At 37.2% G+C, this 12979-nt stretch overlaps 1 protein-coding gene across 1 annotated transcript; it reads left to right on the forward strand.

The window, feature by feature from the left end:
• Positions 1 to 1441: 1441 nt before the first annotated feature.
• Positions 1442 to 10984, forward strand: LOC121415743 (cytochrome P450 2U1-like). Its single transcript, XM_041609073.1, has 6 exons — positions 1442 to 2660; positions 4068 to 4296; positions 5052 to 5451; positions 7025 to 7214; positions 7970 to 8107; positions 10732 to 10984. Exons 1-6 carry the CDS (start codon positions 2297 to 2299, stop codon positions 10908 to 10910), a joined length of 1500 nt encoding a protein of 499 aa, XP_041465007.1. The 5' UTR covers positions 1442 to 2296; the 3' UTR covers positions 10911 to 10984.
• The last annotated feature ends 1995 nt before the right edge of the window (positions 10985 to 12979 follow it).

The following is a 12979-nucleotide window of genomic DNA, read 5'->3' on the forward strand; positions in this document are numbered from 1 at the left end:
ATAAATTGAAGGGTATAGAGTCCATGACAATTCGCAAGACAATCACGATATTTAGTTACATGACTGCCACAAGACCTAGACAGAAATTAAGAATAAATATTTACATTTCCAATTAGTGTTCTATTTTTAAGAAGGTAGCACAATTATGTGAATGACACTGACAGTACATGGGGGGGGAGGTGAAGGGGGGGGGGGTGTTACTCCGAAAATTTAGACGATCAAAAACTCCCCAAAATGGTAATCATTTCATAATTATTTATTTATATATTTATCTATTTCAGTTTTATTTACACAGGTTATCCATTTCAATTTTTGTAACTGATTTAAAAAGAGGCCCTGCAACGATAAAAAGAACATATACATATTTTACAATAGACATGAATAAGGTACAATCATACAATAAAAATAACATTATGAAACGTATACATGTAAAGCAAAGAAAAACAAACAACAATAAACACACACACACGCACACCCACACCATCACACACACACACACACACACACACACACATATATATATATATATATATATATATATATATATATATATATATATATATACAAAAAAGTTGGGTCTAAACTAAAGCTTAAGCTTTCCGGAAGTGATGAGGGGTGTAGTGTGCTAGTCATAATTATGAAGAGCATTTTTCCACCTTAAAAGCTTGACAACCCCCAAACTCAATTAACATATAAATAAACACACAAACAATTGAATAAATAAATAATCAGGTAATTTTATTTTAAAGGCCATCAGCCCTCCCGAAGAAAGGAATTTTCTCTCCAGAGATAAACTTGACACCCCCTCCCCCCCAAAAAAAAAAGATCGTCAGTCCCAAATAAAGCAATTTAATGGGTATGTCTTTTGTTTCAAAATTTAAGGGGTGTGCCCATACATTCACCCCCTCCCCGCTCCACGTCTTGGTTGAGAATCTTGCATTTAAGGCCTCTGACCCCTTCCATAGAGATTATGTAGACTGACTAACTTAGAAAGTAATTTGAAAAATATAACATTTGAAATAACAAATTACATTTTTTGGGGGTATTATTATTATTATTATAAAGTCTTATTTATCCAGGGTAGCCTCATCAGTGACGTACACTGTTCTCCCAGAGGGTCCTGCTGCATTCAAACACATACAAAAGAAAACAAAACAAAGGACAACAAATTAGAAATTATATATTGGATGTCTCAGATTGGAATACCAGAGATATTCCAAGAGTTGTGCAAATATTCCAAGAATCGCAGATGAGTGAAATCAATATAAACATGGTAAAGACAGCGTGAAAACATTTCAAAAATTTCATATTTTCAATATATTAGCATAATATGCATTCGCAATTTTGCACTAGGATGAGCCGAGTTGAGGGCCCAACCTATACAGAAAAAATGGAACTCACTACCAAATCAATTTAATGTCATATTGATAAGAGAGTTATCGGGTGCCCGTTTCATAAATCATGAATTTGCAATAACAGTTTTAAGCTATTGAAATAATTCAATTTGACTGGCTGATAGTGAGTTTACTTCAGAAATTGTGCATAATCTGTTATTGCAATTCTTTATGAAATGGGAGCCCAGGTGGACTTTGAACGTACTACATGTAGTTCAGATGTCAGCATAACAAGGCGACGTGTTTGAGGTATATCTGATGACATGCATAGCTGCATTCGCATTAAAAAAACATTTCACCCAAGATTTTCACCATACCTTCACACGTTCTGGTGCCGGCCTACAGCGTAGAACCATCGAGGTCTCTTAAGCCAACCGCGTAATGTTTTTGTTGCATGACAATAAACTCTTTTTGTTCAGAATCCACGGGGGCATCCACCATTTTATTTCGTGCTGCAATAATTCAAATACACCACTCATGCATTCATGTGTTTTGAAGCTTCAAAGATACTTTTTTCGTTTGTATTAGAATAATCGGACGTGTAAAGTCATAGTTTAACCCTGGAGATATCTCCATTAACCTGAGATTTTGAAATCAAGAGAAGATTGAGTATAGACTCTCGTTGTGGAGAGGGACCTGTGTCGATGTACTGTAAGAGTGTGTAACATGGTTGCAAGCGCAGTAATAGATTCCGATCTGAAAAGTGATTTGATTGTCCTTCAGTCGATTCTTTGAGTGGATACACCTTTCAAAGTTGTGTAAACAAATTCAAAGAAAGGTTTGATCACTGCTCATTGTTTGACCAGTAGTCAGAAATAGAGGCCTATTACAGCGGACTAAGAGCTGCTTGATATTTTCGGGATATTGAATGTATTAACAAAGTCAATACGTGGAGACGGAGGATGGATATGGGTATATTCCAAACTAGCAGATTGAGAGATGGGCTGGTGTTCGTCGCTGCTTTCCTTCTTGTGAAATGGCTGGTGGTGGGATCCAAATCAAGAAGAAAGTCGGCGTTTCCTCTGCCCCCTTCGCCTCCGGGTCTCCCACTGATCGGACATCTTCTTATGCTCCGTGGAGACTTTCGCCATGTCTTCCGAGGACTGATGGACAAGTACGGCAACATTTTCTCGATTCGTGTAGGACCCCAGACGATCATGGTGATGAACGACATCGATGCGGTTAAAGAAACCTTCGTGAACCAGTCCGATACCTTTTCAGACCGACATATGCCCCCTCTGCTCAAATACGCTCTTGGTTCTGCGGGTAATTAGGTTGTACCAAATTATCAAGAATTATCAAGAGTTAAACTTTCAGATTGATAGATTAATATAGGATTGATATAGGAGTTATCACAGCAGATCATTCATTTAAACCTGTTCCATAGTGTTGGTAGAATGTTAATGTGACCCAATCTAAATTTATACTTAAAGGACAAGTCCACCCCAACAAAAACTTGATTTGAATAAAAAGTGAAAAATTCAACAAGCATAACACTGAAAATTTCATCAAAATTGGATGTAAAATAAGAAAGTTATGGCATTTTAAAGTTTCGCTTATTTTCAACAAAATATTTATATGAACGAGCCAGTTACACCCAAATGAGAGAGTTGATGACATCACTCACTCGCTATTTCTTTTGTAATTTATTATATGAAATATGAAATATTTTTATTTTCTCGTCATTGTCATGTGAAATGAAGTTTCATTCCTCCCTGAACACATGGAATTCCTTTATTTTAACAATTTGTGCTTCAGGCAAGGAGGTCTTAATCGTCAAATTCGTAAAATTGAAATATTGTATAATCTAAACAATAAAAAAACCAAAGAAATAGTGAGTGAGTGACATCATCGACTCTCTCATTTGGATGTATTATAACTGGATCGTTCATATAACTATTTTGTTGAAAATAAGCGAAACTTTGAAATGTCATAACTTTCTTATTTTACATCCGATTTTGATTAAATTTTCAGCCTTGTCCTTGTCTGATTTATCTCTATTGATTCAAATCAACATTTTTCTGGGGTGGACTTGACCTTTAATAACTATGTAACATATTGCATGCAGGTTCATGTATTTTATACATATATATATATATATAGCTTTAATTTTGTCTCTGCAGGGGCCGCGGAACGGTTTTTAAGGGGGGGGGGTGGCTGACCATGCAAAAAATCACAATCTTATGGCCATTTTCATGTTTTTGTACATAGTTTAGGAAAAAAAGAGTGGGGGGCTGAAGACCAGCCCCCCCCCCCCCGTTTCCGCGGCCCCGCTCTGTGCATATAGGCCTGCATACTTTGCATTTTAAATGGCCCAAAATGGAACCGATAGTGCTTTGCTGATTGGGCTACTATTTTTTAATATATGAAATAAAGAAATATATTAATGCATTAATGAATAAATAGATATGTACATTACAAATTACCAACCGAATAAATGAATCAAGGAATAAAAAAGACACTTTATGCAGCCCAGTTATTATTGTATTCATTATCATCGCAATATTTGGCATAACTGGAAGGGGACCAAACAAGAACTCAATTCAGACCGTTATCATGGTTGTGCACAGTATGCCAAGGTTCATAATGGATTTGATGTCTTGATCACAATTTAGAGCGCAAATCAACACTCGTTTCAACTCGGTATTAGGTTTAGTCATTCATTTTTTTCAGGTAGTTTTGCCTTTGACAATGGCCCTGTATGGAAAGCTCGTCGTCGCTTTGGCTTCGGTGCTATGAGGACGTTCGGCGTTGGGAAGTACAGCATGGAACAACGGATCATCGAAGAGGCGAACGTACTTTGTGAGGTCATCGAGAATAACCAAGAAACCAGTTTCAACCCAAGAGAACTTATCACCCACTCCGTATCCAGCATCATCTGCGGCATAACCTTCGGACAGAGGTAAGTGTACACGAATAGGCGCCAAAGTACTCACGAGATCGATGCATGAATATGGGGGAAAGGGTGCCTCCGATAGTAGACTAAAAGCTTCAGTCTCTGCATTTTGGTTGTTCCGCTTAACTGCGTTCGCTCCACTCACCAATGCATATAGTAAAATGTCAGAAATCCTGTATACTCCGATAAAAGCTTTCAAAATACCGAGTATAAAGTAATTTGAAATTAATCATAACAATTGTGATCTTTCACAGACTAATTGCCATTTACTCTGCCAGCTTTGAGCTTTGAGCACCATTCCCCTTGCCTCGCCTCTACTGCATGAACAGTGATGATTGCGAAATATCAGGGATCACATTGCCGGTGCAAGTGGCATCCGTCCGCTGTACTTTATTCACAAATTTAACATAAACTAAGAAGTCGGCAAAATAGTAAGATGTTTATAATTGATTTGTATTTTTGCATTTTTCATTTGTATGTTGAAAAGTAGATATAGAAAATATATTATATATATAAACTTGAAATTCTTAATCGCGAAGTTTCTATTTTGCAAATGGTGAAGATACAATATTTTCATGAAAGTTCATCTGTGTTGGTTGAAAATAAGTAAAATTGAACATTTTGCTCACAATAATACAATATTGCTTATCTTTTTTGATGAATGTGAGGTAGGCATTACCGATCTGTCATAGATTAATTTCCAGTTATTTGCTGATATTCTTATTGCAATGATTGTTGTATATACTTTCTGCTCCTTGAAGGTTTGATTTAAATGATCCAGAATTCAAGGAATTGATTGGAAGAATGCACACTGCACTGTCAACCATCACATTTTTCTCCGTGGGACAACTTTTCCCGTTTCTCCTACACACGCCTTTGTACTCTGACTTCCGTCAACTGGTCTTCCGGCTCAAATCTCTGGTAACGCGCATGGTCCGGGAACACGAGAACAGCCTCGATGATCAGCACATTAGAGACATCATTGACCTCTACGTCTTGGAGATTCGAGAGCAGAAAAAACGCAGAGATGACATCGTATTTGATGAGACGAGGGTGTGGCGTGGCATCTTCGATCTGTTTGCGGCAGGGACAGGGACCACGAGTACGACGTTGATGTGGGCTATTTTCTTGATGGCATCGCATCCTGATACCATGAAGCAGGTGCGAAAACTAGTGGCCCTTAATTGTCCTATTCATTCTTGACTGACTTAAGCATGGGTGTCGATCACGGGGGGGGGGGGGGAATGGGGGATATATCCCCCCCAATATTTCAAGTGGGGGGATGGCCTGTATTATCACCCCCCCCCAATAATTAAGGGTAGAAAAATTATAATGATGAAAAAAATGAAAAGTTTAAACATGATGATTATAGTATGCCATCAATCAGTTTGTTTCCCTCGCAATTTGTGTATACTGTTATTAAACAAAAACATTCTTTTCAGGACTATTAAACAGATTAGTGGAGGTTCAAGATGAAAAAGAATGAAATGTTTATGTATATGATATTTTTTAACACATGGCATAAAAGGACCCCAACGAAAAACAACCTTTGTTGATAGGGTGTTCCATCCCACCAGTGGTAAGTAAATTAATTTTAATAAATCATGATGGGTGGAAAAATTAAACGGAGTAAAATGGTGGCAAGATAAATCGTCTAAGGAATGACGGTAAGCCCGATGGTGCACGAGAAGCCACACACACACACATAGCGTGAGGGTTGTTATCAGTTGTAGGCCTAGGTATTTTCCGTAACCAATTGTCCGGATATGTTGCATTTTTTAGTCAGATATATGAAGACGACTTCGATAACAGAATTCTAAATGAAATTAATGATATTCTCAAAATTAGCGAGTTTGCCATTCATTCAATTTCCATGTCAATAGGCGACAATTTTCTTAATTATTTGCGTTAGTAATTTTGTAAACACTTTTCTCTTCTTTGTGTTCAAATTAAAATCATCCAAACCATGCAAACCGCTCACGGAACACAATGGAAGGTGGTGGTAACTGACAGTACCTGTGTCTACAGTCTTGATTTTGTTTTTAAAACAATTTTTGTTATCACTGTTATGAATCGATATTTGTCTAAGAGCGACTACACATCAAACATTATTGGTGGATGTAATAGGCAATCGATTATAATTGTAGGGGAATACTTTGCATACAAACGGTCTCATATTTTGACAACACATTTGGGGCAGTGATGAAGAATTACATTTGACTTGTCAAATTTCCGTCTTTCCTAAAGATGTAATTGATATCTGTGCAGAAAATGCATCGTTAATTCAAAAAAGTATTTCAGACTGAGAAATTGCGCAATATCCTTTAATCAAAATTTATACTAAATGCACAGTAAAAACGCTGTTTAAGATTTCATACAATGCTCTTTACTATATGAACCTTACAGCATTTGTTTAACCGTTTAAACAATCATGTTTAAATCATTCAAGGTTAGATATATAAAAAATTCAACACTTGTTTAAACTGTTTAAACAATTACTGTAAGCTTCATATAATAAGCAGCGTTGTATATTTTGTATGTGTGTGGCACTGGGAAGCGGGAGTGTTGGGGCTGAAAATGTAACCTGAATAAATACCTCGATTTTGAAGTGACACCCTTTTTTTTCTTTTCAAATTTACAACAAATTTCCAGAAAAAACCCTTCACCAGGGCCCTGATATACTTTAAGACGTCTGATCATATTTTTGTGATGCACTCTCCCAACCATCTTCCAGGTGCAAGCTGAGATTGATAGCATTATTGGCGATCATCGCTCACCATCGATGGCAGACAGGGAGGCAATGCCACTGACAATGGCAACTATCTTGGAAATCCAGAGATTTCGACCAGTAGCACCCCTTGGGTTTCCCAGATTCACCAGTAGGGATGCTGTGGTCAAAGGATATTCCATTCCTAAAGGAACAGGTCAGTAGTCGACCGGGGGGGGGGGGGGAGCAGGGCGTCGAAACAAAGGATTGTCTTTTGTGTTTGAGAGGACGCAACAATGAGATGCCCCCATCCCCATTATAATCATTTGGATGCGCCGACGCCCATGATTGCGGATCAGAGTCTCCCTCTGCGGTATATCCTTAGTAAAATAGTTAAAGTCACTCAGGCCTTCATCCGACCACGATACTCCTGGAACCAGCAGGACGGAGGAAGGGTCGGAGGGAGCTCAGATGAAAGATCGGAGTAGTGCCTGTGTGGACAGAGATACTCCTACCTTTCTCCGAACAAGGATTTGTTCGGAGAAAGGTAGGTGTAACTCCGTCCAAATAGCCTACGTCTAGGTTGTGATATGATTTATATATTTTCATCCGACTAGGATCCCAAGTGGCTTGTGTCTCAGAGTCGTTTGCCGCCATGCTTTTCCAGTCGAGTAACATCCTTTTTGCACAATCTATGCCTTTCCTGTAAAATTTATATGTAATAACAGACCGGTGGTAGCAAATGCAATCAGTATAACGTAAGTCCCCTTTGAGGATTGACTGCAATTCTTCATGCAGGCAGGTGTTGTTTGGTAAGCAATCTGCAAAACAGAAGTCAGTCAAGCATATACAGGTATCAAAATGGCTTCAACATATCAAATTGAATTAGTTTGATGTAACAACATTAGTTTTTAAGCTAATTCTTATATTGCAATGTTTTCTTTTCATCTTCTCTTGCCTTCGACATTTTAGCGGTCCTCGTGAATTTATGGGAGCTCATGCACAGTACAGAGTATTGGGACCAGCCTGAAAAGTTCAAACCTTCACGATTTCTGTGTGAAGATGGGAAGAGCATTATCAAACCGGATGCATTCATTCCATTTGGTACAGGTAGGCTCTTAATAGGTCCATGGTATATCGCATGCTTTTATGTGACAAGTCAGGTGGTGTTGGTGATGATGGTTGGTAAACCGTCGTCGTACCGAGTTTGAAAAAGTATAGTGGAAATATTTTATCCGAGGTTGCCAGACCAACCGAAGAATGCTTTGACTATCCTTTCGAAAGAAACACCCGGTATATTTGTTTTATATCCCTTCAATTTTAAAGTTTGGACGAAAATATTGGTAATGTTCTAATTGACCCATCTCCATGAACTGAACAAAATCTATATCAGCTTAACTGCGCGCGGCTATTACCCAACCGGCTCCCAAGCATCACTCGAGGTGATTTGGTATTGCGCGGCGTGGCTGTGAGCTCGTCTAATAATTTCACTTACCGGTTGTGAAGGTTGTGAACTAAAATTAAGCAGCCTGAATCTTTCGATGATCGAATGACGGCCATTTTAGCATGCAGAATCATTATTTCATTTCGTTTATTTCCATTTTCAACAATTACAATTTGTTTTGTACATTTTGACATATAAATAACAAAACATATTTTAGGTATCCCTGTGCAAAAATTGTATTCAAGATTATTCCATATCAGGATGGAAATGGAGGAGGCTGCTAAAAAGCGGCGCTTATAGAGTGCAGCCTCCTAATGAATATTCCTGTAGTTGCATAGCATATGAATATAACAAATAACAACTTGAGCATGAACGGTTAAATCAAAAGGAAATAGGGGAAATTATAAAAAAGCAAGACGAGGTTTCACAATGACATTTAATTATCGGAAAGTTTGTGATTCAGCTTAAGCAGGGACCGCAGAGCGGTTTTCAAAGGGGGGGGGGGGGCTGCATGAGCATGCAAAGAATCACTATCGTGTGGTCATTTTTACGTTTTTGTTTACAGTTTTGGAAAAAATTGGTGGAGGGGGGGGGGGCTCCCCCCCCCCCTTGTATCCGCGGCCCAAGAGCTAGTATTGTATTTACCTGCGTGTGTGCTGATTGTGCTGCGCTCAGCGGACCCATGCAGATAAAGCGTCTGTGCCGTCGCATCACCAAACTTGCCGGTGAATCTCGGAGACTCTTGATCTTCGATGAATTTCATTTTTCTCGTGAAATTATGATTCGAAAGGTTCTCAACTAGTCAAACACCAATAAATTTTCAGTAAGGGATATATATTTATGATGCTTAATCTGTTATAGCCAAGGCAAGGTGGAGGAGGTGTTCCCCCCCTCCCTTATCGAACAGATCTTGGTAGCGATCTCGCCGAAAATTGGCGCGCACCTCCCTCATGGCGTAACGTCCCTCATTTGATAGGCCTCTATTCAATTCTTCCAAAATCAAAGTTATTTTTTGATTATTTTGATGCATAAAATAATAATTTGGCTGTAAAACCTTGAATATTACTCCAAACTGCTAAATTTTGGTCTAGACGCTCTTTTTACGATTATTATCAAATGTATATCGAAAACTGGGGATATCATTTTTTTCGTTTGTATTATTCATTGCGGTGGCGTACGGTGGGTCATGGCATTGGGGGGCACCAGCAAAATTTTTGAGTCATTAATATTATAGTGGGCGTGTGAAGCGCGCTCAATTGCCAGGTTTACTGACTTAATCGAGAGCGGGCTCATTAATTCAAAACGGTGGACTCATGAAAAGAATAGTGTGGATATCCACGTCAACATGCGTCATTGTCAGCGTAATTTATAGAGGAAATCTGCATAAACAATGGGTTCAACCGATGGTTTTAACACCACCTTTGTGAATTCGGGCCAGAAAATTTCATCAAAATTGAATGAAAAACAAGAGAGTTACTACATTTTTTTCATTCACCTATTTTCACAAAAAGTTGTATATGCAACAACAATTGAAATGCTACTAATTCCTGGGTGAAATAAAGCTTTATTTCGCTTTACATTTGGGATTAAATATTTATCCTTCTTTGATTGGTTGAAAGAGCTTCTCGTGGTTAATGGTTATTTCAATTATTTCAGAATGTTGGCGCGATTGACACTCTATGTTATACTATCGGGGATCTCGGTGAAACTGTTCGCATCGAAGGAACATCACATAGTACTATTCTCCTGAGGGCTTCTCGTGGTGAATAATAATAATTAGGGGCACCTCTGCCCATGTTTTTAGCCAGAAATTCTCTAATGTGTTTGTATTATGTTAAAGACAAAATGGATACAAAATTATTCTTAAAAATAGCGAGTGACGTGATCGGGTTCAAATTGGAAACCGACAGGATGATGAAACTATTTTTGTAAAATCTTTACATCCAAATTCAATGACATTTTCAGCGTTATGTTGGTTTGATATTTCTTTTTACCTTCGAATTTATTTGATTTTACAACATGATGATTTAATGATTTCATACTTTTGCGTAATTTGCACACAGTAATCCTCATCTGCACATTTACATGTAACCCTGATAATTGCAGTAAATTTCAGGGTCATTTTGCTGAAATTCCTTCTCTATATATTTTCCTTATCGCTTAGAGACATGTTTTATGATAGCGGTACACAGATAATATTATTATTATTTAGTATTAATATCCTTTCGAACAGCCAATTCCAATCACTTTGATGATTAAACCAGTTGATTTATTACTTTAAATTGCATAGGGAGTCGTTCGTGCTTGGGAGAGATATTGGCAAAGATGGAAATCTTCCTGGCTTTCACGTGTCTCCTTCAAAGATTCAACTTTTACTTGTCTGAGGATTCACCGACAAACACTGAACCAATACCTGGACTTGCATTGATACCGCCTGATTTCCGTATTAGAGCTGAGAAAAGATTGTAAAAATGTTACTTTCTGACTTTGTCGCCTCTTTCATTCATTCATTCATTCATTTATTCATCCATTATTTCTGTCTTCTTTTCTTTCTTTCTTTCTTTGTTATCTTATCTTTTTCTTTCTTGTTTTCTTTCTTTATTTCTTTCCCCTTTTCTTTCTTGTTATATATAAGAAGAATTGTAAAAGCAATTACATTCATTTATTTAGTAATTTCCCCCCTTTAAGAATAGCCTACAATGATCAAGAACATTCCACAACATAAGTTTTTGTTAAGTAGGCCTCTGCCTATTTAAAGGCCAAGGATTATTGTTATTTCTGAATCGAGATTACTTTACAATAAAATTGTATTGGTAGTGGAATTGAATAGGCTTAGCTGTTTTGTTGACACATGTTAATTTCAATGAGGTCATTCAAGAGTCTTCTGGAATTTGACTGCTCCTGAAAGGAGAATGTTTTTTTAAAGACAATACTAGAACCTTCCATAATAGTGAATACTATATAGAAGCCTCTAGAATAGTGAATACTAGAATGATCTAGAATAGTTGAAATGTGCATATAAAAGGACATCATCACATCATATCAGATTACTTCATCATATCAGATCAGAACTCAGAGTTTCATGCCACACTTTATGTCAGAGCGGTGTTGATTTCCACCTGGAATAATTATCTTCTGTGGAATTATTTGCACACTATCAATGAACTGTTTGCAGTTATTTTGAGAGAGGAATTTTCAGTTCTCATCGAGATCATCAACATCATCAACCTGTTCAATTAACGCTCTTCAACCCATGGATTGCTGAAATTGACTGTTAATCATCATCAACATCGTCTTCACGGACATTTCAACTCGTTACAGTGACTCTTGTTATTCATCGTGCTTCAGCATCAGTTTCATCGTCGCCATCATTGTGGACTCTTATCTGGATTTTATCATTTGGATTATTAATCGGATATATTGCACATCTGTCACCTCAAGAGGCGTAAGATATTTATTTATGTTTTCTTAGTTTTTGAGTGTTATATTTCCTGTAATAAAAGAAAAGGACATTCAATTTCAAATTATTTTATTGTTATTTGTTGCAGTAACGTAACATTCTATGTTACGATACTGCAACAAATAACAAGTAGATTTTAAAATATAAAGTTTAAATTTTCCTTTTTTTTATTACAGGAAATTGATCATGTACTTAAACAAAATAAAACCAAATAATCTTACATTAATCTCTTGAAGTGTTTGATGTACAATCCAGGGTTATAGTTCACTGTTATAGTCCAATTTATTTTCCAGGTAGGCTGGGAAGATTCCTTATTGATGATGGCGATGATGAAACTGATGTTGAAGTCCGATGAATAATAAAAGTCACTGTAACGAGTTGAAATGTCCGTGAAGACGATGTTGATGATGATTAACAGTGAAATTCAGCAATACATGGGTTGAAGAGTGTTCATTGAACAGGTTGATGATGTTGATGATCTCGATGAGAACTGATAATTTCTCTCTCAAGATAACTGCAAACAGTTCATTGATGGTGGGCAAATAATTCCACACAATATAGATATTCCAGGTGGAAATAAACTGATATGATCTGGTGAAGTGATCTCGTATGATGTGATGATCTCCTGCTCTCATATGATGTGATGATCTCAAATGATGTGATGTGATCTCCTGCTCTCGTATGATGTGGTGATCAAGTGATCTAATATGATGTGATGAAATCCTTAAAGAAACTGCAGCTTTTATATACCCATTACAGCTATCCTTCTAGATTTCACTATAATGGAAAGTTCTAGCATTGCCTTCAAAAAGAATGTTCTTCCTCTTTCAGGAGCCTTCTTCATTTCTAAAACATTCTTGAATGACCTCATTGAAATCAAGAGTGTCAATAACATAGCTAAGCCTATTGTTCCTAATCTCTATTCAGAAATAACAATACAACTCCTTGGCCTTTTAAATAGGCAAGGCCTGCATAATATAAAGACATCTGGAACGTTCTTACAAACATGCTGTGGAATGTACTTGATCATTCTAGGCTATTTTTAAAGAGGAAATAACTAATAGATTAATGTAACTGC

Source organism: Lytechinus variegatus, chromosome 1, assembly GCF_018143015.1.
Source record: "Lytechinus variegatus isolate NC3 chromosome 1, Lvar_3.0, whole genome shotgun sequence".
In the NCBI taxonomy this organism is placed as follows: domain Eukaryota; kingdom Metazoa; phylum Echinodermata; class Echinoidea; order Temnopleuroida; family Toxopneustidae; genus Lytechinus; species Lytechinus variegatus.